The following is a 27654-nucleotide window of genomic DNA, read 5'->3' on the forward strand; positions in this document are numbered from 1 at the left end:
GAGGTGCATTGTACCAATTGTATGTTATTTCCAAATTAGAATAAATAATTGGTGGGTGATTAGTTTGGCAACGCTGGAAATGAAAGTATCTTTCTCGCAGTCATTCTCCGCCATACTGTCGTAACAAAATATTTGGTACATGAAGCCGTGATATGATAGCTATACATCTAAATAGACTTGGATAGAAATCAATTCATTTTTAATGGAGAGTTCTGATGATATTTTATTTTTATCGAATCGTACAAAACCTTGTTCGAATTCTTGGAATAGGACAAAATTAAGTTGGGTCGAATAAATAAATGGATAGGGGTCTTAGGGCTTCAATTAATTATAAGAAAGAAAAAGCAACCGGCTTTTGTTCTTAATTTGAATAATTTTTTGATCTAATTATACGTTAAAAATAAATTAGTGCATGAGTGGATTCTATATTTTTTTCATGAATCCTAACTATTGGCATTCTCTATTCTGGAATGGAGAATTGAAGATGTGTGGGTAAAAGAATCAGTATATTGATAAATAAAATTTTTTTCGAAATCAAAAGAACAATAGGATTTAAAAAAATAAAAGATTTCTAACTATCTTGTTATTCTATAACATAGACGAATTAAATGAAATGAATGGAGAAAAAATAGAGGGCTAATACATTTACCTTAAAAAAAAAAAAGAGAGAGAGAGGGCTAAAAGTGAAGAGAATGGACTTTGGTTCAAATATTGGTACAACATATATTCACACGTGGCCGAAGCCCACAATGTTATCTTGCGCACGCGTTTGTAGTACTAACAAGAGAGTCGTGGAAGCCAATTGTACCTAACCCCCACAATTTCAATGCTAAGACGCATTCTTCTCCCTCCTTGTCCTCACATCTCTTAAACACGCGTTTCCATCATTACTAAAACCCACCAACCCTCTTGCTTTTCATTTTTCAGTTTGATGCACAATGCACAAAAATAATATTTTTCCAAATGTGTATTTAACTTCAGGAAAATATTTTATAAAATTAACTATATATTATATCTTCAAAGAGAATTATTGAGAATTAGTTGATTATTTTTAAATAAGAACGCATTTACTAAATAATTATAAATGTTGGAATTTTTTTTTCAAGATTCCAACTAGTACATTGATTCAATTATTATTGATTACATGACAAATTCAATATGAATTGAGTTGGGTTATACTTAACTAATTATATAATAAATGTAATATATTTATTGTATGTTGATATATAATTTAAACAAAATAATACATTACATCTACTATATAATTAGTTTAATTTGAATAAAAATTTGGCGAATGAAATGAGCCTAATTGCATTTGGATATGTGAAAACAATGTAATGGATGTGCTGTTGAGAGAGCGATGATACGTGGGAAGGATATCATAATCCGACCAGGAAAGTGCGTACGCTATATAACTTGACAAGTCAACAACTCTTTCGTTTTCATTGACCAATCATAAGTCCTCTAACTCAGTCCGATCCCTTTTTCTGATTTTCTTTAAATTTTAGTACTAATTTATTGAACAAGAATCAATAATGAAGTTAAGCCATGGCACCTTTATGGTTGTTGGTAGTGCTATCCATTCTTATTGAATTCTGAACTGGAATCACAACACAACGAGCGATCCCCCTATATATACACACACACGCCCACCCCCCAAGCAATCCAACTCCCAACTCTTGATAAGAAATTCTTGGGAATTACTGTAATCTGATTGTGGAATAGGGGAAGATGGGTGTTTGTGGGTCAAAGCCCAAAGGATGCGTGGGAATGAAAGGCAAGTTGAAGTTGCAGAAGAAACACAGGAAAAGAACAAGAAGAGTGAAAAAGGCCCATTCTTCTAATAACAAAAACCGGGTTGAACCCTCCAATCAAAAGGATCTTTCTTACACTAATCCTGCATTCCAAGGTTTCATTTTTCTGTTATATTGGGTCTTTCTTTGGGTGTTTGTGGAAATTTTTGTTGATGGGGGTTGTTAGAAGAGCAGCAAAGTATTGATCTTTAGAAGCTGCAGGTGTAGTTGATTGGTACTAGGTTGGACAGCTGAGAAGTGGTAGCGTTGGGTGGCATTTATGTTTTTTCTATGTATTTGCAGCAAATATGGTGTCTTATGCAGCTGGGACAATGATGGGTTTTACGAGGTTCTGTGGTTTATGATGTAGTTAGGTTTTCTTTTACAGAAAAAAAAAAAAAAAAAAAAAAAAGTTTTTTTTAAAAAAAAAAAAAAAAAAAAAAAAAAAAAAAACTGTTAGGGCTGTTGAGTTTCTGTGAGATTGATTTTTTCTCCTGAATTTCACTTTTGATGGTTTTCTAAACTTGGTAGCAAAAGGAACGTGTAAAATCTAATCCCTGTCAATTTTTGTGGCCTAACAGGGCATAGCGAGTCGTGGTTTGATCCTGATGCGGTTATTGATTCTGATGGTGAAGATGAATTTTACAGCGTTCAGGATGGTTAGCGCTTCGGCATTGTTATGTTTCTTCAACATATATGTTAGACGCTCCAATATACTGTGATGCTATGATTAGGACATTCCTTAATTGAATTCTATGACTTGAATGCTTACAGATGTATCTCAAGCTGGATCCCTATCCAATGTTGTTACTCCAAGATTTTCAAATCAAGTGGTGTATGGTAATGGCACTGATTCTCAGCTGAGCTCTGATGATCCTCAATGTCAGGATGAAAATGCCGAGAGGAATGAGACGGGTGCGTTGCACAGTTGTGGATTTATATCAAATGCATTCCTACCTTGTCTTGCTTGTGATGAGTCTTTAGATGGGAAGAGAAAATTGCAAAGTCTAGGAGGTCCAAGCACAAGGAAAAGATTATCACTTACTCCTTCGCTCAAATGGAAAGAAGGACAAGATCATACAAGTTTACGTAAGTGTTTGGGTTTTCCCCTCTTGACGCGATGCTTTGATAACTACAATATTTCCATTTTTAAGGAAGTAGAAGGAAAGTCATGTATGAAACTGTTGCCAATTTGATCTATCTAATGAAACACTCCTGTGCACTAAAGCATTCACAGTAAATTTTTGTTCGATGGTTTTGTTCTACTGTTGTTGATTATTTTTTTGTTATTGTATTCCTCAGCATTGGCAAAGGCCATTATACAAAGACCAATAGCTGGTTCTCAAATTATGTGTTCCCCATTAGAGAAGAAAATGCCGGAATCTTGGTCATGGGTTGAGGCGAACACTTTTAAAGTTCGTGGACGGAACTATACCAGGTCGGAGCATAGTACCTTTCTCTCTTCTGGATTATGGCATTCAAATTTGTAGCATGTGTTTTCAGCATTCACTTTCACCTTTTCTCAAAAGTCAACAGATTTATCAAAACATAGCGCTGAATTATCATCCTATGTGTTTTGCAGAGATAAAAAGAAAGAGTTTGCTCCAAACTTTGTTGCCTATGTTCCCTTTGGAGTGGACGTTTTCTTATCTCCTCGCAAAATTGATCACATTGCTCGATTTGTTGAGCTCCCCACTGTTGATTCACCTGGAGAAGTCCCTCCTATTCTTGTCGTAAATCTTCAGGTATGTCAACTCTCCCTGTAAACTATACCTACTGGAAACTAGGCTGTTTTTCTTATGTTAGGCTCTGTAAGAGACATCTGCAGCGGAATTGAATTCAGAACATTCTTCAAACTACTAATTTTTCACCCCTTTCACTGTATCAGATTCCACTCTACCCTGCCACAATCTTCCAAAATGAATACGATGGAGCAGGAGTGAGTTCTGTTTTCTATTTCAAGCTTTCAGAAAATTACTCAGCAGATCTTCCTGTTCACTTCCAAGAAAATATAAGGGTAAGAAGGATGCCTTTCTACTTTGTACCTGAAGCTTCCATTTTACCTGCGGACAACCTTCTCCATTTTGTTACAAAGCAAAAACAACCTCGTATGTCCATATGACAGCAGAAAAATCTGAATAATTTTCTTGCTTTGCGTTAACAGCGGATAATTGCTAATGAAACTGAGAAGATTAGAAGTTTTCCCATGGATACAAATGCGCCCTTCAGAGAAAGATTAAAAATCTTGGGCCGGGTCGCCAACTTAGAGGATCTTCAGTTAAGTGCGGCTGAGAGGAAGCTTATGCATGCATACAATGAGAAGCCAGTTCTTTCACGTCCTCAGCATGAATTTTACTTGGTAAAGTTGTTTTGTTTACTTTCCATAGCTTGATTCTCTTAACGTGCTATAATCATCTGCTCTATGGGTGAGTCATTCATGTCTTATATTGAGATGGGACAACAATTTCCATAGACTAATAATCTATAAATGAAGCTGTAAGTTGTCACTCTTGTTTTCCTGATAGATCTTCAATATTTGCGTATTTCACAAAGAGAGTTGATCGTGCGATCCTTGCAGGGAGAAAACTACTTTGAGATTGATTTGGATATCCACAGATTCAGTTACATTGCAAGGAAAGGCTTCGAGACATTTCAAGACAGAATTAAGCACTGTGTCTTTGACTTCGGCCTGACAATTCAGGTAGGCTCAATATCAGTATCTGTCCTAATCAGACCTAAATTTAAGTCGAAACACAGCTCTGACATTTATTGGTTTAATAATGTGATACAGGGAAACAAGGCGGAAGATCTACCAGAGTGTATGTTATGCTGTTTAAGATTGAAGGAAATTGACTACACTAACTATTGCCAACTTAGCTTGTGAGTCGAGAGAAACACTGTGAGGATTTGAGCTAATGAATCACTGTACTTGAGCATGTCTTTCCTTTCTCCCTAAAGTACTTTAGCGCTAACCTTTTCAAGTCAAGTTCTTGTTGTATTGTCAATGGCCAAGTTCCAACAAATCGGTTTTCTGCTCAATTGTACAGCGCTTATATCTGAGTGTACAGATATATTGCAATAGTAACAAATTAATGTAAGTTAAAACATTTTCCCCTGGTCACGACAAAAACATCTCTTTTCAAGTTTCCAGTTTGCGCCCTGACGGCTTTGTTTTTCCATAAATTCCTACAAATAGTGAGGTAAAACTCCCGGACATATCCTGAGGATTAGAAGCATACCAGAAAACATGTTCATGTTTGTGCCAAGACCACATGTTCTGTTATAAGTTCTAAGAAACCCATAATTGAAAAATAACGTCAAGATTCATCAAATTCCATCAGAAACATTCATATTCCATCCAAGCTACAAACCAAATATTCTGAACTCTCGTCTACAAAATTCTCAAGCTAAACTACCCATAACAAATTCCAAAAACTCTATCAAGGCATTGGATAACAAAGAAAAGAGAGAAAGAGAAAGTTGTAAGCACACAGGTGTACATTTGTAAAAAAGACGGCCTGGTTGGAGGCAAAAAGCTTGGAAAACTAAAAGGCAACATGAATTCCATGCAACAGGCGTAAAAAAATGGTGGGCTTGCTTAAGATGCATGTGGGCCGATGCAGCAGCCAAAAATTGAAACGAAACCGGACCTCCGGGGCTTACCTTCTGATCTGGAACCAGGAGGAGGAAGAACGGAATCAGACGGATTCACAACGCCAGAATTGGAAGTGGGAATGGGATGGTAGTTGAAATCCCTGGATTTATCAACCGGTGGTGGGGGCTTAACGTCTGGAATCTGAATCCTGCTGTCCCATATGCGGCCTGAAGATCCCTGCCTCCGGAATGAGAAGGATGATCTCTGCAATGTGTTCATGCCTGCCAGGTTGTTCGTCTAAATCCTATATGTTTTGTCTTCTTCAGTAGTGCTCTTTCTTCCTTTTTCCCTTTATCGTTAGTTTTCCCTTGCAACGAACATAACGGTTTTTTGACATAGTTCAGGTCGTTCTTGTCCTTTTTTCTTTTTTTTTTCCCCTCCAATATATTTAAAGCCATTTATTTATTTATTTTTGTGTGTGTTATATGGTATTAATTCACTTTTACTGTCCTATTTATTTTTATTTTCTATTCTTTTTCCTTTTATCTTGCGAGGTATTATTGAATGGTCATCATAGGGAGTCTTATATATGCTGATTTATGAAATTTTGACATAGGAATTTGGTTCCGAAGCATTGCCCAGTCACTAAATCCTCAAGAGCTACGATGCCATAAAACATGAAACGTTTCAATATTATGACAAATGTTTTCTCAATGGACCCATGCTCTATAACATTGTATAACTCTACTCTGTCCTGATCACTAAATTTGAACAGCCATTTCGACTGTAAGAAGATTATTCAAAACCATTGACACAACTCCAGCTATCGGGAAATCAGTAATCATAATTCTCATCCAAAATGTGAGGAAACTGAAGTCGCATTTCATTGTCATGAGCCAGGATGGCCTCCACAAATGAATCTGCAGCAGATGAAGTAGCAATTGAAGAGCATTTTTCCAGAACTCCAGGAGAATTCTCCTGACAGGACATTATGGTTTCCCTGCACTCGTCTCCATTAAAGTTATGTATAAGTCCAGATTCCTGCACTGGAATAGAATCATTATGCAAATACTGCATTCCCATGTATTTACATTCTGGAATTTGATCTGTGTTGTCCAAGGAGGGAAAGGAATCTCCCAGAACATATTCGTTACACAGAAAGGGAGAAGGCGGCACGATGTGAACCTGAGAGGGCTCACACGAGTGAGATGGTCCGCAGCTGAAATGCATGACTCCATTTGAAGATGAAAATGTATCAGAAGAGGAGGCCTCACTGAAAAAGTGTGGTTGGATGAATTCTTGGTTTATGGCTTGGAACTTAGTTACAGTTTCCACTGGATGATTTTTTTGATCATTCAAGAGATCATAATAAGGTTTCTGAATCTTTTGTCTATTGTTTTCTGCTTTCCAAATGGACTCATTGGCTGCGGAATTCTGGAGGAACCGGTTTCCATTCCTGGTGCTTGGGAACCCACTGATCTTTCCATACTCACTGAAAAGCTGAGAGAAGGGCTTGTGAGTTACGGGATCAATTCCCATTTTGGTCAGTTTTTTCTTCAGTTTGGTGTTCCAGTAGTTCTTAACATCATTATCTGTTCTCCCTGGCAGTCTTTTTGCTATCAGAGACCATCTATATCATAAAAACCAGTAGTAAGTAGAGCAGCTCAGACTACTAAAACAGTGCCAATGAACCTTGGATGGCTATTTAGAAACTTTTAAATTCGACTTCTTTCTAACAACATTATCAAATCAGAACAGATAAAAGATGGCAAATCTTCATTGAATTGCACGACAATTACAATGCTTTTCACATGATATGGAACTTAAGCAGTGGGAATCTGATTTAAACGAAGTCATTATATTCTCAAAACTTTCATTTCACAAAATGTAAGTGGCAGATCTCCTGGTTTTTCCATGCCAAACCAGTTTGTTTCTGAGGCAGAAAGGGCGCATATGGGGAAAAAGTAATAGAGAAATAAAGCTCTAAAAGATTGCTAGACATCTAAATAAAATGTAAAGTTACCTGCTACCAATGGTTCTGTGAAGTTCAAGAATGCACTCTTCTTCTTCAGGAGTAAAATTGTCGTGTTTGAGATCAGGGCGAAGATAATTAGTCCATCTTAGCCTACAGCTCTTCCCGCATCTGTTGAGGCCTATACAAACTCATGAAACAAAGCAAACACACAGATTTTTACGTCGAACAACATTAGTTGAAGCAATTCAGAAATGAAAATTACCTGCTTTCTGGGGGACTGACGTCCAGTTGCCAATTCCATGGCTGGCTACATATGCAAGAATTTTTGCATCTTCTTCAGGTGTCCAGGGTCCCCTTTTCACATTTGCTTTGTCACAACAAGGCGGTCTCCCCATAGGACAGATAACTTGGTGTTTTTGTCTGTAAGGGGGAAAGGAAGTAGGGGGACTGGACTGGACCGGAAGACTGATGTAATGATGATGTGATTTTAAGCTTCGGGCATAAATTTGAAGGAAGACATTTAACAAGTGAGGGAGCATGAAATGCATGTAACTGGGGCTCCAATTTAACAACAATTGCATGATTTTAATCAAAGAATCAGAAAAAAGAAACTGGTTTACATGACATGAAAATAACGCATGCAATCCCTCTCTCTCTCTCTCTCTCTCTCTCTCTCTCTCTCTCACACACACACACACACAAATTCTCTCTCCTCTTGCTTGGCTCCAAGAAAATGACTAGTCAGGTTGGAATTGCCTGAAACTTTTTTTGTTAAAGCTTGCAGCTAGCATTTGTATCTTACATATTCAGAGTAATGGCGACCTTCTTGCAGCATTTGCTTGCAGCTAGTTTCTTTCTTCTTGGTTTTTCTGACAGATCTTGCAAATCATAGTCTGTACTCTACACTTGTGAAGGGTTTTTGCGTTAAGATGCTTGAAAATGGCACCAAGCGGCTTGTTTACTGAATTCTTGGACGGCTCTAATTTTAATTTCTCGAGAGGTCTCTTACTGGCTTAAATGAAGCTCCTCTCTGCCAGAGCACAAAGGAAGAAGCAATGATCCTTGCCCTGCAGAGCACTACATTAATGCAGGCACAATCGCATAGGCTAAGACAAGACTCTCTCGGGTGAAGTAAGATTATTTCAGTGACAAAAACCTCAACCATTTAAAAAGCACAAGAGGGTCATAGTAAAATCAATTCATTAAGTAAATTATGGGCCTTTAGTTTAATGCAACTTTTTGATTTAGAGTTGATGAAATGTTCTAACGAAACAGTACAATGACCTCTTTCATGTACAACTGAACATTTTCAACTTTTCCTATGCAAAATAGGCTGGAGAAATGTTACTAAGATGAGCACACTTTGCAGCTCTTCCTACAATAGCCGTTGCCTTCCTTAGACCCAATCATATACAGAGGATTCTTTTCGCATTCTCCTCTAAGAGCCCATGCAGGGCAGTTTGGATTCTCGTCGACACAGTCACCACTCGATGAACTGGATACTGGCGTATCAAAAGACCGCACATGAATCCACTTGGTGGCGGACCACTTTTCGCCTTCAATGACAGGACAGCTCCCATGCAAGCTCGTGTTATCAGTAGTTGCATCAGGATGAAGACTGAAAAACAATAGAGCATCACCCTTCCTTGGTTTCACTGTAAACAGAAGAAACGAGAAACACGATGTCACCAGTTTAATACAATTGACACCATAAAGCGGAAGCTGCTCATTTCACATCTTCATCTATCTCCATCGACTTAAAGAACAATGATATGATCGATCTAAAATAAGTGAAAATGCCATGCCAAGTTGAAAAGAGAATGACAGTCAGAATGAATCAACACCAACACGAATTTTCTTTTCATCAACACTCAAGTGAAACATTGCAAGGGGGAAAAAAATAAATCAGAGTTTCTAAGACCGCTCAACATCATTCTCTTAAAAAGTATTTTATTTACATCAGCACCCTCTCAGGTAGCAAGAGAGCATTTTACCCCAAGCATGTATATACCACTGAAATTTATCTCAAGATGAAGAAAATTACCGGATACACAACACTGTCAAATCATGTTTACCTGCATAACCCTCTTTAGCGCAATCAGACCAGTCATCGCCCTTTGGCTGTTTATCTTTCTCCTGCATATGCAGTAGACATTCAAATAAAGAGAAGGATTTTTATATATAGTGTCTATAGGAAGAGAAAACAAGGAATCACAAACTCACCTCTGAATTAGGAAACACTGTTTCTCCTCCCCTAGCAACATCTGATAAATACATTAGCACAGTAGCTACTCGGTGACCACCCAATTCTTGATTGGCCTTGTCATGGAAAAAATCAAAATGTGGCTCATACTTTTGGCCATGTTCATAATGCAAAACCTGCATAGCCTCCCCATTCTCTGCACAACAGATTCATCAGATCAATAAGAAGGCTTAATTGAATGATGAAATACCACTGGAACACTAACAAAGCCATTCCAACAATACCTATAGGGAGGAATGTCCATGCTGCAATTCTTGCCTCGATACCAGCAACTATTTCATCCTTCAATCAAGAAACAGAGAACAAAATTTCATCATATGGGTATTCTAACATCAGAGAACAGTGAAGTTGAAGCAGGCAGATGAAAAGGTTGCACAAGTAAGAATCCATCTCTTTGGACACATGTTATGTCAATGAACTACATTGAAATGGTATGTTAATCCAGTATGGTAGAGCTCACGAATAAATACTTACGAACTAAAATAGCTTCAACTCATGATTTATGTTCAAACAAATGCGACACTAAAGCAAACATAATGCGGGCTGCAGTTTCTTCACAAAACAAGATTCACCTTGGATTATCAGCATACACAGGCTGAAAGGATTAACATTTCGGGCAACTAAGAACCTAATGTTTTTGTTTCTGATGTAGGGCATAAATGATATTTAAATGTGAAACCATGATTTACCAAAAAATCCAAACCAACCATTCAGTCATAAGATACATGCAATTGGGGCCCTGAGATTCAAATTATTAAAAATCATCACAGCATCTCGGATTTTGCTTACCTGAGCCTTCCCCAGAAACATGCCTGAACTCGTACGGACCTCACTCTCTATACTCTTGCCAGAATCATTGTCAGCTACCATAGATTTCTCCAGCTTATCTTTAGCCTACTCATACAAATCCAGAGCACGTTCACCACAACATTAAGGAAGAACCCATAATTTGTGTTCGTTCCTCCCCCACAAACAAATCACAAATAGATAAATCCACAGTAGCCAAAGGGGAATTGCAAGAAAGCAAGGATTTTGCCAGTTGACCCTTTTTCCATAAAACATAATTACTAATATTTAAAAGCATTTCAATTTATGCATTAGTCTTATATTAAACCGGGGAGCATCAATGAGTTAAAAAAGTGAAGGGTGCAAAAAAAGAAAAGAATTGGCTAACCAGAGCAATGAGATGATCACACTCCTTATGATTCAAAAATCCTCTGTACAGAAAGGCCCTGCAGAATAACAGTTACCACCCAAAACCCATATCATCATTCATCACAAAAAACAGACAATTTCACATAAAATGTATGCATCCATTTAAAATTTTAAAATTCCTGTAAATCAAAAGATCCAAAAAGAAACCTGGGGTTCCAAGAGATTTGAGTGACCCGGGTCGGATCAAACGCAGCCAAAGAACCACCACTCGTCAATTTCAACACTGATTCTCTTCTGATGTAAACCCACAAAAAATAAAAACAAAAGACATATCAGCCCTGATCTACATTCTTCATTTTTAATCAAAAGGCGGATATAAGGAGAAAGATCACATACCCATGAGAGAATTGAACAAGAAAACAGAGAAAAATCAAAAGAAAAAATCTCGCGTCCATAAAGGGGTAAAAAATTCAATCTTTTTCCCCCTTCTTTTCTGAAAATATCTCCTCTGTTTTCTTTTCTTAGCGGTGGGGGTGCGAAATCTTGGTGGGTGGGGTTTTAATTGTGCTGAAATTCAAGAAAATAGACTTGGACTGTGTCTTTGTGTTTGAAACGTTGTATTTAACTGGACTGAAACTGAAAAGGGGGATTATTACAAGGGGTCGCCCACTGGATTTGAGATTTCGTGGGAATAATGTCCTTTTTCTCGAAGTTTCCTGGTTCAATGCGGTATTTTCAGTAATAGTCTAATCCAGAAGGGAAGCTCAGGAAAAATGGTTACTTTGTCTCGTGTGTATAATTACATTGAAAGATTTTTGCAAATTAGAATTAGCAAAAGAATAATGATGTCTTAATTACTTGAAACAACTGTTTGAAAAGACGCAGAGGTCTATGTAAGGGAATTAACTTTGAGCAACATTAGCAAATGAATGGCAATTATCACAATAATATGTGGTGGGTAGGCGTTGAAATAATTAAGTGTGATTAGATCAATTAATTAGGGGTTTCTCTCTTGCTGCTTCTATAAATTAGAACACACGCTTTCTTAAACTCCACCTAAAAATGTACGTGGTGCAAATAGCGAGTCTAGTCTAGTCTAGGCAAGGCTCAACACAAAGCAGAATTATAATTAAGGAAAATTAAAATAAATCTGGTTGATATTGGGCCGTGGGTCCAATTATATTCATATGGGCCAAAGGATAAATCACTCTCTGGGGCAGGGGCACTGCCTTCAATTTGATACGATATAATATTACAACACAGTCTCATCAAAGTATCTCATCTTTTTGTCTGTATCACCACATAAACAAACATATACAAACTTTATATTACATGACCACTTTCCACTTCACATTCCAAAATTACTTCTATCGGTTGTCCGTAGTGTTTGAAAAGACTCGTTGCACCTTTCTTTTTGCTCTCACAACCCAACGCATTCATCTCAAACCACTCTTGTCTTTGTGTATTGGAGATGGGAAATTTGGGAGATTGCTTACTACTTTCTTCATCACCATTCTCTAAATAATAATATCTAAAACTACTTAATTCCTACATTTTTATTTTCATTAAATTAAAATGAATATTATGAAATCAAATCTTTATTCAAACCCATTAGTGACGAGTATTAGGCTAAAAAGACGTACTAACCAAATTTCTATTGAGCGAACAAAAAGAGTAGCCATTAGCAAACACCAATTGCCAATATTTTATGTACACCAAATAACCTCTTCTCACCAATCCCACACATTTATTAATTCTATCAGTGGTTTTTCTTTTTAAACGCGCATGCGCGGACTCACAGCAGCTCCCAATAGATACTAAGCCCACTATCTCCTTTCAGCCCCAAACAGGTCAGAGTGTCCTTCAGACATTAATCCTCCTATCAGTTTCATACTCAGAAGGCAGCAGAGCGCAGATGGGAACAACAAAGCAAACGCCCACGTATCCGCATAATTTTCAGGAACCCATGACTTTATCAGCTGCAATTTTCCTCGGTTTCTCCACCACATTGCCGTCATTCCCAGCCAGGGCTCGGTACTTATCCTTCCTAGTAAAGCTGGTGCACTCGTACGACAGTGTTGCTGCGATCATCCTCTGTATGTAATTCGCCACCTCGTGGCTTGATTTCCCAGCCCCACAGGTCAAATCCCCAGGCAGCTTATTCAAGAACGTCACCTCATAAGCCGGGCTCGGGTTCATGAAGAAATAAAACGGGTCCATCCCTTTCCACCCTCTGGCCGTCGTCCCATGAAACATGCTCATCCGATTAGACATCGCCACTGGTACCAGTTCGTCAGTTAGTTCTGCAAAAAGTGCTGAAAACCTCAGCAGAAATGGTTCTCTACAGGTTGTCCCCTCGGGGCATATCACTAGGTCACCTTCTTTTAGTAGTTTCTTGATCATGTCAGCATCCTTGGCCCGGTCCCTGTTCAGACGAACCGTTTTGATGGGTGATATGATTTCTGACAGCCGGGATAGCGAGTATGTGACGGCAGGAATAGCGCGGCCCAGGGCCGTGGAGAGGAAAATTGGGTCGAGGAGGGACCGGTGTGAGCAAACGAAGAGGACGCCGGTTTGGCCTAAGGACTTTTCGGGCCGAGGTGGTGGAGTGCCCTTGATGGTGACCCTAACTCCGAGTGCCCGAAACGCGTAATAGACCATTGGCATTGGGAGGAGCGCCCCAGCAGCGATACGTATGCATGCTAGAATGAAGCCTATTGGGATCCATAGAATGATTAAAAGGGCCATTAGGGGGCTTGGTTTTTGTACAAGCCGGCCGTCATGGAATACTATTGGCTTTAGCAGCCTGTCCTGGCTGACGGGCTGCACTTTGGGGGTTCTATGAACCATGTAGCTCTCCTGAAAATGATATATAATCAAGAAATCAGTCAGTATACATGTTCATGAAAATGGATAATCTTGGGATGAATTGTTTGGATTTGAGTCGTACGAAAACAAATGACAGTTACCTTGCAGAGGTTCATGAATGGATAATCAGTCTTTCTATCACCAATCCCAATTTCTGGTGTGGTATTCCCAAATGCTTTCCGAAGGCCCTCCGCCTTATTCTTGCCAACAAGAATTCCAGGGCTAGTAACAAGTCCTGTGGCTCTTCCTTTGTACGTTGAAATCTCAGTCCCTATAATCAAATCAGCACCTAAATACTCTTTCAGGAAGGCCTCCACCATGATGCGGGGGTTCGCTGTTAGCACGCATTTCATCCCACACGACGAGAAAACACGCCATGTCTCGGGATGCAAGTCACCGGAGTAAAATTTAGGCAAAACAGCACGCCCAACTGACTCAATATCGGAGACTTTCATGCCCGCAAATGTTGCAAATATTAGTACACGAATGCCTGCGGATTCTGAGATGAAATAGTACAGAATTCCAGCTAATGGAGATGCCAAGAGCAAGAAAAGAAGCCTTAACATCCCACCAACTTCAAAGGCCACTAATGCAAAATAATGAAATGAACTGCGGCCTATGAGCAAAGTTCCATCCATGTCAGCTACGACTGTGTGCTTTTCGCGCCCGTGGGATTCGCATTTACTGATACTTGGAAATGTAACAGAAGAGTGTAATTTGGACTCAGCCATTGAGTTAAGGAGTGTGTGGATAGAGGGAATTTATGCGTAATTTAGCTGTAATTGATCTTAACTTCTTTTGAACTATATTGTAAGAATGAGGCTGCAAATTAATTTATATGCACAACTTGATAATACGGACAATTTTGTTGGTTATGAGATCAATGGGCTGCGGAGCTCTCCAGAATTGTTTGATTCAGAACTCTCATTGGTATTATCGAGCAGTTTAATGTTACTTTCCAACATTAAGACATTATTTCAGCATATTCATTACATTTTGAATTGGTTTTCATTCCACGTTGGTCAAAACTAGGCTACAGTCTTCGCTGAATTATCATTTTACAGGTCCATCTGAGGTAAAGTTAAGAATGAATCACGTATTGATCATCGAAAGTCCTTCGTATTGTCATAATTAGGCAAATTAAAATGCTTTCATTTTCAGAAGATAGATATTCAGATCTGCGGAATAAGCTATAAGTATTAAGCTGAAGTTGTGAGCAAAATGTGTACACTTTTCTTGGTAACTATATAGGTGATATTCTCTGAACCATTCAACTCAATAGAACTCTAATTTCCATTGCCAGGTCGACTGAGTATTCTTGTAGCAGCCTAATGAAACCTTTCTCATTATAAGACACGCTTAGTTTCGTTTGCGGTGAGCAAGTTCACCCAACATGCAAGTTCAGGAATGTTATCATCTGGCGCACTCTCTTGCTCTGCTTCACTAGCTAGTCTATCACTGAGCTCCTACAAGGCCAAATTATCAGCACAGTAACTGCAGTAAAAGAATACAAAAGAAGACCCTGATTAGTCGCTGGAGTACTTACATTCTAAGGCGGCATTTACAAAGGAACGACAGCGATCTAATACTAGATTCCTTTTATACGTAAGAACACAACTCCTTGCAACAATATCACCAAGAGGTAGGTTAATACATCTCTTGTAATAAATCGTGGAAAGTTTATAAGTAATGTCATTTTTCTATGATATATAAATACTGAGGATTGGTATTTCCGTGCAGAAAGAGACATTATATCCGTAACATCCATGGCATTATCTTATGGGACCAAGATTGAAGTGGACTCGGCCTCAAATTTTTACTCATTGAAAACACCACTTATTTGTCTACCATAGAATTTTCTTGTTGAACAAAATTGGAGTGTTTGTCGGATGAATAATGAACAGTAAATCCTAGTTGATAACATCAATGGTATCTCAAAAGAATGTAATAAATTTCGAGCTACAACCCAGAAACAAGACAAGAGGAAAAAAGGGGAACCAATAACAAGAGCAAGTTTGAGTAGAAGTGGTTTATGAGCAAAGACAAAAAGTATAGGGAGGAGTTATTTTGGCATCTGTAAAGTTGAAAGGTGTTGGGTCCATATAGCCCAGTATCCTGGAAAAAGCACATCTATGAAGAGAAAAAGCCTGTTGTGTCCACTATGAGGAATAAAACATCTCTGGAATCATTCAGCTTCAGGTGAGCAGACTCCCATAGATTAAAGCACAGTGTTGAATACACCAAAAACCAATTCACTGACACTTTTGTTCAACTCTACAGTAATAATGTAACGATTTGTCTCAATCAGTTTGTTTTTTTCAGGAATCCGCAGATTAAAGCAACAAAAGGATTTCCAGTGTTCATTTTGGCAAAAAGTGATGAAGCATCATGAGAAAGGCAGACACTTTTCCCTTTCAAACCAATGTTGAGAGCTACCTCAATGTTCTGATATACATTAGAAAATCATGATGACATAAACAAAGGCGTGATTCTTTTCCTCTCTTTCAGACAAGGAAATAATTGAATACTGTAAATTTATTTTAACATGATGATTTCATGGTTTATTTGCAAATTGTAGTGCTCAATTTTCATATGGCACCAAGAATTATGAACAGAAATATCTTATTAGATTAAAATATAACTACAAATCAGAAATGGAAATCTAACTGCCTCAAGAATACTGATACAACATTGAGTCGAATCTGTTTAGAAAAATTCAAAATCCAAGTAAGGACCAGATGACCTTTCTGAGTCTGTAGCACCCTTGTGATTTGATGGCAAAGACGACTTTAACCCCTGATTTAGCAACGCAAGATCTATTGGCTTAGGAATTTGAGGAGGGGTTGTGCTACGAATAAGAGCCCAGTTTACACTTTCAAAGAACGGATGCTGTTTTATCTCTGTGGCCCCCCTTTTAAATCCTAATCTTTTCTGAGGGTCCTTAGCAAGCAAACCTCGAATCAAATCCTTCGCAGCAAAACTAATAGCAGAGCCCTCCAGGAATTTCAGGGGCTGGCCAACAACGTTAAATAATGTCTCTCTGTTACCATTACCTTTAAATGGTGTTCTCCCATGCAGCAATTCATACAAGAAAATACCAAATGTCCACCAGTCAACAGCGCTGCCATGACCGTCTCCTCTAATAATTTCAGGGGCTAAATACTCATGGGTCCCGACAAAAGACATAGATCGTGCTGCAGTTGGCTCTGCAACAAGCACGGGAAGAGAATCTAAACTGGCCAAAGTTGTTTTTTCACCTCTCACTTTTACGGCTTTTGAGTTGAAAAGGCGTGGTTTAAAGCAAGAAGGTTGGAAACAAGAAGGCTCTGCGCAAACAGGCAATTTACATGCTGGATCAATGCACGATGGCTGGATGCAATATGACGAAATTGTACAAGCTGGACCATCACTGGATGCAACGAGGGTGGGACTCACGTAACATCTCAATGATAAGTCAAAATCTGATAGCATAATATGGCCATCTTCCCTCACCAAAACATTTTCAGGTTTCAAGTCCCTGTACACCACCCCCATCATATGCAGATACTCCAAAGCAAGAAGCACTTCTGAAGCATAGAACCTATCAAACAAAAGAAACATGAATTAACAGTCAGTATCAACAATTTTCTCTTTCTAGACGGGTGACATGTTAACTCAATAGTTAAATGATTCAGATAAAAATAGCAACTGCCAGTTTCACATTCAATAAAAATTGAAACTCTAGCAGTAAAAAATTGATGATGTGATCCTATGAAAAATAGTGCAACCAACGACCAGAATCTGGCCAAGCTAATGTATAAGACAGCATTATTATGGGCATCACTTCAAATAATACTAGGAAACAATTATATATCAGTCATAATTATCTTGACAACAGGTTAGATTATAAACAAAGTCGATGTTTTTAGGGATTTCATCCTCCTCAAGCGCTCTATCTCCCACCATAGTCAAAAAAAAAAAAAAAAGGAAAAGAACTACATCAATCTGATGAACTGATCAGCAAAGCAAACCACCAAACAAAACATCGAAGCTTCCACTATTCTGTCAGTATCATCACTCCACGAAAAAGAATTTCAAGAAAAGTCATGAATCATTCAATTTCCGTTCACTTTCATGCAATTCATCCCTGTTGCACAGTCAAACTCTCAACCACAGCCAATACAGTAAGCTGTGATAAAATGCATGTGAAGTGACTTAAAACAATGGAGACATGAAATAGAGTAAGATACTACTAAAACCAATTGCTAACCTTGCTGCTTGTTCTGAGAAATGCTTGCCAGGCTGACGCTGCCTAAGCAAATGCAGGTCCCCACCGCTGCAAAACTCCATCAGCAAACATGAAAACTTCTCTGTTTCAAAGTGCGAATAAAGAGTTGGAAGAAAGGGGTGATCCAACAAACCCAATATGTCTCTCTCAGTTTGAGCTCTCACCACTTTCTTTCGACTGACTAACATGCCTTTATCCATTACTTTCATAGCAAAAAGGCATCCCATGCTCCTCAACTCCGCGAGATAAACACTCCCAATGTCCCCAAATCCCAATTTTTTCAGAAGCCTAAAGTGCCCCAAACTCAACTGCCCATCTCTAGCCTGCACACATTGTATAGCATCCCACCGCCTGTCGTTTCCCTTATGAGGTTTCGATGGGCAAAAACTCCTAAAACTAGCCTCATTCCCATCTGCGCCATTACAATAACTAACCGAACTTAAACTACTCTTTTCACTCTCCACGCATTCCCCACTCACATTCACCTCAACATTCTTGATATCCACTTGCTTGTCTACAAAACCGCCGTCGCTTATTTTACTACTGCCTACACTAGTATTATCAGACCCAGTTACGGTACTGCTGTAAAAATCAATGCTGGGGCTGTTATTGATGCTAAGGTCATGAAAAGCGAGGTTAAGAGAAATGGGGTCATTGCTGGAGGCATTCTCCAAAGCTTTGCTCATGATTGGAAAGAATATGAGCTAAAAAATGTTTGTGGAAATGACTGAAAGAGCAACGGGCTGGTTTGCTTTAAAGGGTAGAGAAAGAGAGGGAAAAGGAGGGTGGTCAAATGGGGGGTTTTGGGAAATTGGAGACGCCGAGGCAGTCAAAGAAAAGGCGAGAGATATGCGGGCGCCAAGTGAGCATGGGGCGGAGTTAAACTTAAAAGGGCGTTCAAATTTGAAATGTGGGTTTTGTAAGATTTGAGAAGCCCAATGAATGAATGGGGGTGGGTGGGATTGGGGGTCCAAACACTCTCCCCTCTCTCTCTCTCTCTCTCTCTCTCTCTCTCTAGTCATACATTGTCCCAATGGAACAGCGCAGAGACAAAATACATAGGAATACGCATACAAGCATATATACTTACAAAAACAGGGGGTGGGGGTGTGGTGTTTCGGCGTGGGGGAGACAAAAGCCTATTAGATTTTGTTACATGACATATCGACCAATACCGTTGCTTTCAGCGGATAAAGCTTTTAAACGCAGTGACCTTTCCTATTTTTATGCTTTTATGCAGGTGAAAACCAACCATAGTGTTTAGATTTGTATTTTGAGTATTTTATTTTGGTGTTTTGGAGATGATAAATAATGTGCGTTGGAAATAAATAGTATATTTAAATTTATATTTTAAGATAATTTAAAATATTTAAAATAAGTGGCGTAAGCTTGATGTTGAGATTTGAGGATAAAAATAATGTTCATTGTATATCTTTTATATATAAATATTGTATGTTTAATGTTGTATTTTTTTTAGATAAAAATCAATATTCATTGTCAGTCTCTTTTATAATATATATATATATATAAATGTATATATATTATATATAGAAAGTCGGAAAACGAAAAAATACATAGACAAAGTGTGAAAATAAAAAAAATAAAATTAGGTGTATTTTATCTTGTCTAAGGAAATGCCCAAACATAAAATAGGGAAGATATTCTCACACTTGTTCTAAATTTGGTTTCAAATTATTATGGAATTTAAAATTGTATTTTACAAAATTATTAAATTTCTATAAAATTTAAATTACACCACTCGAACTCTAATAAAAGACCTTTCTTTGTATAAAATTTATTATTTCATAGTCTAATTAATTGATCTGCATTCGAATCTTTTTGAACATATTTTTTAAAATAAAATATTTTGGTGTAACATACAAAGAATATCTTAGAAATATTTATTCGTATTTTCAATTATAATTGAAAAAATCTAAAAATAAATCCAGCAAGATTACTCTACAATCAATAATGATGATCTTAGAGTATTGCGAATAAGAAAAATAAAAATTCAAAAATTCAAAAATGAAATTCAAATTTCAATTTTGAAATGATAAATTTACAAATATAATGTTGTGGGAGTGGTGGGAATTGGAATTGGTCCATGGGGGGAAGGGAAGTGAAGCTGATGATACATTTAAGATAACAATAAATATAGATACAAGTAATTACATGGCTGTCCATAAAAATAAGATACCCATTACCCACACGCACTATAACTGTATTTAAAACTTGAACCAATTTCTCAACCAACGCCTCCATACTAAATCATTGCTCACTGCTTCCCTCCACATCTACTACCCCCACCACCCCAATTCAAATCTGCTAATGCTTATTCGCACAAATCATGAATCATCAATGCCTACTTGTAACAAAAAATGAGTAAATTTAACTCACAACATTGAAATGAATATGCATCTAAATTATTTTAATCAATGCATTTACAGTGTGATTGTGTATAGTTTTAGGAAAAGTAATCAATCGCATGACAAGTATATCATGCTTGCTTTATGATATACTTATTTATAAATGTTGTCCTATCTTAATAGTTAAGGTTAAAGTTAAGGTCTAAAGAATAAATTTAAGATCATGTGTTCGAGTCATACCAAACATGTGAATGTTTGTCTCATTTTATGTGAGTTATTATATTGTTTGGTTCTACTTGAGGTACCACTTAATAGTTTAATTCGACTAAATTTGATTTAAATAAAAAATTTCCGACAATATTATTTGATGGGCCGATAATTTCTCAAGCTAAAAGTAAACGAATCTCAAGTTGAGTTTGACAATCGTCAAGTTACAACACACACATTCTACAAGCCTTATGAGAAGCATGAAATGGGTTTATTCATTTTTTACCCTCCTGTGAAATGACTAATCGGTATAAATCCTCCGCAATAACGTCCCAATTACCCAAATATTTTGTGGGTCGGGCCTAATTTTAGATTTACTAAAACTAGTCAAGAAAACAAAAAGGCCCAGCAAAAGGGCAGCTCTGACGGCGCTCCGCCGCCCGTTTTAGGGTTTCTGCTCGCCCCATCGCTATATATAATATATGTGGAGAAGCCTTCACAATTGCATTGCATTGCACGCCTCTTTCTTCATTTTCCAGTTGTATTTTGCTTTCCTTTCTTCTTCTTCTGAACAGAAATCATCTGATGAGATAAAAAAACTGCAACAATATGATTGGTAAATTCTCCATGATTCCTTGTATTTAAGTCTCTGATGATTTCTATTCCATTTTTTATTTTTTTTTGGAATTTGGAGATGTGAGGAATGCTTATTTGGTCCGTGTTTCTGAACAAACCCTGACTGATACTCTTTACCAAACTCTGATCTCCTCCACAGTTTTGACTAAATATTTGCAATTTCATTATTTCTTTATGTTTTAATCTTTGATCCAAGTATTTTCAAAATGGTTTTCGTATTTTTACTTTTATTCCTGCACTTCTGCTGTGATGATTTATGAAGAAAATTCACATGTCAGACTTCAGAGATTTTCTATGAGAACAACAACTCATGATTCCTGAGCAGAAGTAAATTACGGACTTTTCCGACTGTTGAGGTATTAGAATTTCATTTCGTGGAGAAAAGGTCCTCCTCAACTCGCAGCTCTATGTTAGAGCACGAAAGTAAAATTATAATTAATATTTACAAGTAAAAATGAATGTGAATATTTAACAATTGAATTAGAAAAAATGGGAAAGCTGTTTCCTGTTCATAAAGTTCTTCCAGCCTCCAGGCTCCTACTGAACCTTTGTATCAGGTAAGTGGTGACAGCTGACAGATGAAATGATGAAAGACATTTGGCTTTATGGGGGTATTTCCTCACCCTAAAAGCAAGTGAATCACGCATTTATGCGTATACCATGGACAATTGGCGTTTCCCTTTTCAATTTTTTACCGGTGAATTTCTTAGTTTTAAAGATTCTCAATCTTGAATCTTGAAGTGGAATCAAAGAAACCTCCAATGAAAATGGTATAAAGTGCAGTATTGCAGCCAAACCAATGCCAGTAGAATGATGTTACCCGAGAAATTTGTGGCTTCATTTCTTGCCCTTGTATGCCTCTTCATCTCATCAGGTATTTACATCATGAAATGGACATGTAATTTAATAGTTTGTAGCATATGAACTGACTATTTCATTCGCCAGGCAATTTACAGGTGCAAGCGTGCACGTTCTATGTGAGTAACAAATGCCCCTTTCCGATTTGGCCTGCCACTGCCCCGAACCAAGGACACCCCGTCATTGCCAATGGAGGATTCTACCTCCCACCTGGAAAAATCAGAAAATTCCAGGCCCCAGGGAATTGGACAGGCCGAATTTGGGCACGCACAGGTTGCAATTTTGACTCTACAAACCACAAGCCTACCTGTGAAACAGGGGACTGTGATGGAAAACTTGAGTGCAACGGGGCCATAGGCCTCCCTCCAGCCACATTAGTTGAGTTCACGTTGCAGGTTGACAAGAAGAAACCGAATTTTTATGATGTCAGTCTTGTGGACGGCTACAATCTGCCCGTCCACGTCTGGACGAAGGCCTCTGACACAAAATGTCAAATTGGGGGCTGCTCGAAAGATTTGAAGGCTACATGCCCAACGGAGCTCCAGGTCCTGAATGGCCAAGGGGAAATCGTGGCGTGCAAAAGTGCATGTTTGGCATTCAATCTCGACTCGTTTTGTTGTAGGAATGCGTACGGTAGCCCGGAGAAGTGCAAGCCTAGCGTGTATTCGCAGCTGTTCAAGGATGCTTGTCCCTCTTATTTTAGCTATGCCTTTCAAACGCCTCCTCCATTGGCTAGTTGTGCTTCGGATGAGTATGTTATCACTTTCTGTCCAGAAAGATGGGGTATCAGTCATATGTCTGATTAGATTGCTTGTTCGTTGACGGAATAAATAAAGAGGATTGTTCGCCTACACAACAACAATTTCCTCGGAGACAAGTCCATAACCAAAATATAACGTTGGACTATTGTATATTTTAAATAATTATTGAAAGATCAATTGAATTTATTCACAAAAATTATTTTTATTTTGTGAAAAAATAAACATATTCATTTATACAAATGATTTTTATTTTTTAAAAAATTATACATTCGCCTCTAAAAACATTATCAGCATTATACTTATTCTTTTATTGCAAAGATAGTTTGTGTAATTATACAAGAAAATAAGAATAATTTGTGTAAATAAACCACAATTATTGAATCTAAAATGAGATAGCAACGTCAAATTAAGAAACTCATCCCGATTGGATCAAATTTAATTCCAGCATTAGTATTACTCTTTCAACAATCCGTCTGACTACAAAACTGTTTATATCAAAAATCAAAACAAGTAAAACGTGCTCTTTGCATCTTCATAACCACGTGGGTCTACGTTCACACCATTCATCCCTTTCAAAATCCTAGTCGTGTTTTGTTGAAATTTGTCAATGTCTCACCACAATCAAAACTACATAGACCAAACAGTTTTAGAAACACTGGAAAATTGAGGGGTCCAAAAAAGAAAAGGAATGAGTGAGATGAAGAAGTCAACCTGTATAACACGTGAGTTTGAATTTCTGACACTGATTTCTCGGACCCTATGAATATCTTGGAGTGGATGGCGACGTCATAACCAATTGATTAGACTTGCAACTTGGTCTGAGGTCAGGCCTCTATAAATGCGAGGCAGCCCGAATGGTGGGATGCTCATGCAGTATATTGTTATAGTAGGAGAGAAAAAGCCGAGTAGCAGGAGTCGTGGTGTCGCAGGAGAGATGGCACTTGCTTTACCTTCCTCCGAGAGAATTCAAGCAGGTGCCAACGCTCCCGCGACATGACGGTCGTGCACTCTCGGATTCCACTCACAGAAACTTCAACCTCAGCCCGCATGTACATGCATCTTCCACAAAGATCAGTTCCAAGTTTTCTTGTGAACAGGTACGTAGATGTCAAAGCAGTGAATGTGAAAAGAGGTCGGCTTGGCAGTTCAGAACTAGCTGTATTTAATGTTTAAGTGCTCGTGTAGCTCAAGTAGCATATATAAACATGCATAATACTTAAAATATATGTAGATTGAATTAGTGATAAGGAAGCAGTCAGGTTAGCACCTTCCTTGAATACGTCCGGTACTGTAGTTCCCTGTTTTCTCTTCGTTTATGTAGTGTTTGTGTTTTGTCTCTCAAGAGCTAATTTGCAGTTTATGGATGAGACTTTCCATTCGTATTGTTCTAATAGATAACAATCGTTCTCTTTTGGACTGCCTGCAATTAGTCCAAGTTTGTGAAGTTTGATTATTGAATTGTTATATGGTTTTGGCAAAATGTTCAGAAAACAAATCTACAAGCATTTTATCTTGAGTTTCATAGATCAAACTCTAATGGGAACGTAGCTGCTAAGTTGACCAGCGAAACAGCAAACCGTCTGAATGTAATTTTGAGGTTCGTCATCTTTTTTCAAACTTAGATTTGCACCCTCTCACGTGAAACCTTTTCCATCTCTAGTTATCTGGAATCATCTTAAACCAAATTATTATTTACTAATTACAATCATGTGACAACAAACATTTCATCATTCATTTACACACCCTAATTTATAATATGTTTACATTAACCACTCCCGAACATCCACAAGATAACACGAGCAGTTTGTATAATAATATTGACATTTTTTAAAGGTGTATGTATATAATTATCCAAGAAATAAGAGTAATTTATATAAATAATATTGACATTTCTTATTAGTGTACATATAATTATCTAAAAAATAAGAGTGATTCGTTTACACGGATCATAGGTCGAGATATGTAAATGTAATTATCCATTAATATTAAATTTGAGGATTAAGCCAACAGATACAAGTGGATATAGATAAAATCAAAGCAAGTGCAACAGTGATCTGTTCATGTACATCTCTGTAGCTAGCTGGTACAGCTCAGTTCTGTCCAGAACAGCACTGGAATCATTTCTCAGCATTTCCATAGTACACCATATGAAAAGGCTTGGGGGTAATACTTGAATATACTAGCTCAAAACTAATCCAATAGAACAAAACTAGTGAGCAGAAGAATGTGATATAAGAACAGAACAAAAGCTCATCTCCATCCCTCCTAAAATTTGCCTCTCTGCCAGCACCATATCATGGTCGATTACTCTGTTCCCGCAAGAGGAGTTCAAATGACCAGGTAACGACAAGTGAAGGTCATTACAGGTCAAAGAACAAGATCAGAGATATACCATAATACAAGGCCAACGGAGGTCCATCATCCTGTAACTTCATCATCCTCCCAGCGAATACAACTTTGAGCTGAAAATCATGAGTCCAAATCAAGCTCTAAGTCGTCTTTCTTCTAACCGAAAAAATTTAATACTTATCCCCTGCTGCCATCTACTTTTCCTGCCATAGAAATGGTGCCATCTAGAACAAGATCTGCTATTTGCACTGCCGTGGTCGGAAATTATCATCTGATAAAAGAAAGGTTACAAGATTTTCCAGTCTCTTTGCACCAGCGGTAGGTCTGAGAACCGTGGTATTACCCACAACAGAACAAGGATCAGTCCCGTTTTCACGACCTCCTATGCACCATCCACCAGGAACAAGCATGTCCTTACCCCGAAACAGAAGTTCTTCGTCAATTTTGTCCAGCACCGGGTCATTGTGATGAAACTTTCTAGCAAACGGAGCATTACTGTCCACCATTCTTTGCATGTCATCAAGGGTAAGGTAGTGTGGGTGCTGCTTAGGAGGGTTGTCCCATGATATGAAGTGCAGATCGCTGTTCACAGTGGTATTCCGAAACTCTTGGGCATTGCAAACTACAGTGTGGAAGTATCCCTCAGGAGAAGAAATGAAGTTTGCATAGTACATGAGAACAGTTCGCGGTAAGTTGTCCCATCCCCATATGCAGTAGTCAACAAAAGGCCGAGAGAGTGCCATCCAAGCAGATCCTGTAAGGAAAAGAGTTTAGTCCTATATTTATCCAGATTGCTTTCTTTGTCAATTGCATATGATAACTGAAGTACATAAATAAAATTAAGAATTCATGTCAGAATAATTTATGAAAACAGTTAAGATGGAACAGTAATAATGAGAATCCCATTCATTTAGTATTTCACTCTTTAAGACATATGAAAGGATTCGAAATATGTTGACATGGTCCATCACTGGAGTACAAAGCACCCAAATGTGTTGAGTTTGGGAAAACAGGTCAGTGGGTTAAACTATAGTTTTCCCCTCCATATATGGTTCTCTTATTCTTATCTGGGCAGAGCTGTCTACCATGAAACTCGAATCGATTAAACATAAGTGCACAACCAAGGGAAGGGCACAGCTGTGCAATGACAGAATACCAAAGATGCATACAGAAATAAATACAAATAACAATCGTCCATATGATCATTAAGACATCCCACTGCACTCAAATCTTTAACTGGTTGTCACAGTTGATTTGCCTCAAGAACGTTACACGAGAATCGTGACTTCAAAAATATGGTCTAGCTTTTCATGAGGAAATGTTCAAACATGATTAGAGAGGCAATGTAGTAAAACAAAATTGAATTGCAACTGAAAAACTGGAAAGAGTTAGGTATGAACACTGTTTAGAACTTGATTATTCAAAGAGTGGGAAGACAGGAAAAAGCACCATGGAATCAACATATTTCCACAAAAAATAAAAAAATATTCTCAATCCCAACACGAAAAGATACCTATCCTCCACACATTAGTTTTCACAAAATGGTGAAGGCACATGGGTATGACCAAAAAGTTGAAGCATCCATACCCTGTAACTCTTTCCGAGCAAATAAGAAACATTTCACACAGAAAGAACAAAATAATGCAACCAAATAGAACCACGATAAGAAATCATCAGATTACTAATGGCAAAACACACCTGTAAAGAGTTTAAACGCAGTCGGCACGCTTCTCCTCTGCGTAATCCAAAACACATCAGATTTTTTTGTCATATACAACCCTGGATCAATGATAATCGGCTTCGCCCTCTGGAACCTAGTCGAATCAAATGTAACAAGATGCCATAAGTTTTTACAATGACTCCCCAAAATCCATGTAAGAATCAAGTATTGGAAAACATTTAGTATGTGTCTTAAAGGTAACTTACTCTTTCCAGCCAATGTTACTTGTATGATCGATGAAGTTAAGATCCCGTGGCAAGTACGAAAATGTATGGAGCAGATCTAATCATCATCAAGAACCCATAAAGTCATCAGAATCAAAGCAAGCAGATAACATCAAAATCGCTAATTTTTGAAAGAACAGAAGAAAGATAACTTTTTTAAGCTTAAAAAACCGAAATCATTACCATCTTGAGTAACCAGTGGATAATCAGATGCACTGAGATTAATAAACCAATCCCACTCCCCACCTTCCTTCAACAAAATGGCAGCCGCGTGCAATGTATTCGCCACCATAGTAGGCCCACGGTAAGTGACCAAATTAGCCCTAGTAATCATCCGAACATTCTTGAATCTCCGAAAAGTTATGTGGGTAGTCACATAATTATACAGATCGAGTCGCTCCTCGGCAGAAGACTCCGCGTCGAGGTGTACAACATACTGATTATTTGGGTGGTAGAGAGCTTCGAGTGTGCGGCGAAGCATTGCCCCATCCCCGGCGGAACCGGAGATTAAGTAGGCCAAGCGCGGCGGCGGAGGGAGGTCAGAAATTGGAAGAGGTCTGAGCTTCGACTCAACAAAAATGGAGGCGGCGGCGGAGGAGGATGAGGAAGAGGAGTAG

General features: G+C 38.1%; 7 protein-coding genes across 9 annotated transcripts in view; 2 read left to right on the forward strand and 5 right to left on the reverse strand.

The window, feature by feature from the left end:
* Window positions 1456–4900, forward strand: LOC105177196. The gene is made up of 9 exons (XM_020699008.1): window positions 1456–1909; window positions 2375–2452; window positions 2568–2882; window positions 3096–3231; window positions 3376–3538; window positions 3682–3810; window positions 3958–4152; window positions 4372–4494; window positions 4585–4900. The coding sequence occupies exons 1-9, from the start codon at window positions 1732–1734 to the stop codon at window positions 4675–4677; spliced, it is 1410 nt and encodes a 469-aa protein (XP_020554667.1). The 5' UTR covers window positions 1456–1731; the 3' UTR covers window positions 4678–4900.
* Window positions 5098–8396, reverse strand: LOC105177195 (transcription factor MYB35). 2 transcript variants are annotated; one of them, XM_011100252.2, is made up of 3 exons: window positions 7626–8396; window positions 7412–7541; window positions 5098–7018 (listed from the first exon to the last, which is right to left on the reverse strand). In XM_011100252.2, the coding sequence occupies exons 1-3, from the start codon at window positions 7942–7944 to the stop codon at window positions 6223–6225; spliced, it is 1245 nt and encodes a 414-aa protein (XP_011098554.1). In that variant the 5' UTR covers window positions 7945–8396; the 3' UTR covers window positions 5098–6222. The 2 variants fall into 2 exon arrangements, with proteins under 2 accessions (XP_011098554.1, XP_020554668.1); XM_020699009.1 differs by having other exon boundaries at window positions 7412–7550.
* LOC105177197 (probable prolyl 4-hydroxylase 7) lies at window positions 8584–11516 on the reverse strand. Of its 2 annotated transcripts, none has more exons than XM_020699010.1 (8): window positions 11178–11516; window positions 10989–11072; window positions 10801–10858; window positions 10416–10520; window positions 9851–9908; window positions 9587–9762; window positions 9439–9499; window positions 8584–9018 (listed from the first exon to the last, which is right to left on the reverse strand). In XM_020699010.1, the coding sequence occupies exons 1-8, from the start codon at window positions 11234–11236 to the stop codon at window positions 8711–8713; spliced, it is 909 nt and encodes a 302-aa protein (XP_020554669.1). In that variant the 5' UTR covers window positions 11237–11516; the 3' UTR covers window positions 8584–8710. The 2 variants fall into 2 exon arrangements, with proteins under 2 accessions (XP_020554669.1, XP_011098556.1); XM_011100254.2 differs by having other exon boundaries at window positions 10989–11075; window positions 11178–11514.
* LOC105177198 (glycerol-3-phosphate 2-O-acyltransferase 6-like) lies at window positions 12729–14461 on the reverse strand. Its single transcript, XM_011100255.2, has 2 exons — window positions 13751–14461; window positions 12729–13640 (listed from the first exon to the last, which is right to left on the reverse strand). The coding sequence occupies exons 1-2, from the start codon at window positions 14378–14380 to the stop codon at window positions 12738–12740; spliced, it is 1533 nt and encodes a 510-aa protein (XP_011098557.1). The 5' UTR covers window positions 14381–14461; the 3' UTR covers window positions 12729–12737.
* Window positions 16185–18884, reverse strand: LOC105177199 (serine/threonine-protein kinase D6PKL2). Its single transcript, XM_011100256.2, has 2 exons — window positions 17899–18884; window positions 16185–17229 (listed from the first exon to the last, which is right to left on the reverse strand). Exons 1-2 carry the CDS (start codon window positions 18600–18602, stop codon window positions 16356–16358), a joined length of 1578 nt encoding a protein of 525 aa, XP_011098558.1. The 5' UTR covers window positions 18603–18884; the 3' UTR covers window positions 16185–16355.
* On the forward strand, window positions 21008–22903 carry LOC105177202 (pathogenesis-related protein 5). The gene is made up of 2 exons (XM_011100257.2): window positions 21008–21999; window positions 22071–22903. The coding sequence occupies exons 1-2, from the start codon at window positions 21936–21938 to the stop codon at window positions 22787–22789; spliced, it is 783 nt and encodes a 260-aa protein (XP_011098559.1). The 5' UTR covers window positions 21008–21935; the 3' UTR covers window positions 22790–22903.
* Window positions 24706–27654, reverse strand: part of LOC105177203 (beta-glucuronosyltransferase GlcAT14B) — a gene marked incomplete in the record, with an annotated part of 3400 nt that continues 451 nt past the window's right edge. The window contains 4 exon segments of the mRNA XM_011100258.2: window positions 24706–25847; window positions 26792–26907; window positions 27020–27095; window positions 27221–27654. Coding sequence (XP_011098560.1) covers window positions 25333–25847; window positions 26792–26907; window positions 27020–27095; window positions 27221–27654 — 1141 coding nt within the window.

Source organism: Sesamum indicum, linkage group LG15, assembly GCF_000512975.1.
Source record: "Sesamum indicum cultivar Zhongzhi No. 13 linkage group LG15, S_indicum_v1.0, whole genome shotgun sequence".
Classification (NCBI taxonomy): Eukaryota; Viridiplantae; Streptophyta; class Magnoliopsida; order Lamiales; family Pedaliaceae; genus Sesamum; species Sesamum indicum.

Coding starts and splice junctions, on each gene's coding strand:
- LOC105177196 (XM_020699008.1), top strand. CDS start 1,732: ATGGGTGTTTGTGGGTCAAAGCCCAAAGGATGCGTGGGAATGAAAGGC. Junction 1,910..2,374: donor CACTAATCCTGCATTCCAAG/GTTTCATTTTTC, acceptor GTGGCCTAACAG/GGCATAGCGAGTCGTGGTTT. Junction 3,539..3,681: donor TTCTTGTCGTAAATCTTCAG/GTATGTCAACTC, acceptor TCACTGTATCAG/ATTCCACTCTACCCTGCCAC.
- LOC105177195 (XM_020699009.1), bottom strand. CDS start 7,944: ATGCAATTGTTGTTAAATTGGAGCCCCAGTTACATGCATTTCATGCTC. Junction 7,551..7,625: donor GTCAGTCCCCCAGAAAGCAG/GTAATTTTCATT, acceptor TTGTTTCATGAG/TTTGTATAGGCCTCAACAGA. Junction 7,019..7,411: donor CACAGAACCATTGGTAGCAG/GTAACTTTACAT, acceptor TTTATGATATAG/ATGGTCTCTGATAGCAAAAA.
- LOC105177197 (XM_011100254.2), bottom strand. CDS start 11,236: ATGGACGCGAGATTTTTTCTTTTGATTTTTCTCTGTTTTCTTGTTCAA. Junction 11,076..11,177: donor CTTGTTCAATTCTCTCATGG/GTATGTGATCTT, acceptor GGTTTACATCAG/AAGAGAATCAGTGTTGAAAT. Junction 9,500..9,586: donor CAGTGTTTCCTAATTCAGAG/GTGAGTTTGTGA, acceptor CTGCATATGCAG/GAGAAAGATAAACAGCCAAA.
- LOC105177198 (XM_011100255.2), bottom strand. CDS start 14,380: ATGGCTGAGTCCAAATTACACTCTTCTGTTACATTTCCAAGTATCAGT. Junction 13,641..13,750: donor CATTCATGAACCTCTGCAAG/GTAACTGTCATT, acceptor TATCATTTTCAG/GAGAGCTACATGGTTCATAG.
- LOC105177199 (XM_011100256.2), bottom strand. CDS start 18,602: ATGAGCAAAGCTTTGGAGAATGCCTCCAGCAATGACCCCATTTCTCTT. Junction 17,230..17,898: donor TTCTCAGAACAAGCAGCAAG/GTTAGCAATTGG, acceptor TTTGTTTGATAG/GTTCTATGCTTCAGAAGTGC.
- LOC105177202 (XM_011100257.2), top strand. CDS start 21,936: ATGATGTTACCCGAGAAATTTGTGGCTTCATTTCTTGCCCTTGTATGC. Junction 22,000..22,070: donor ATGCCTCTTCATCTCATCAG/GTATTTACATCA, acceptor TTCATTCGCCAG/GCAATTTACAGGTGCAAGCG.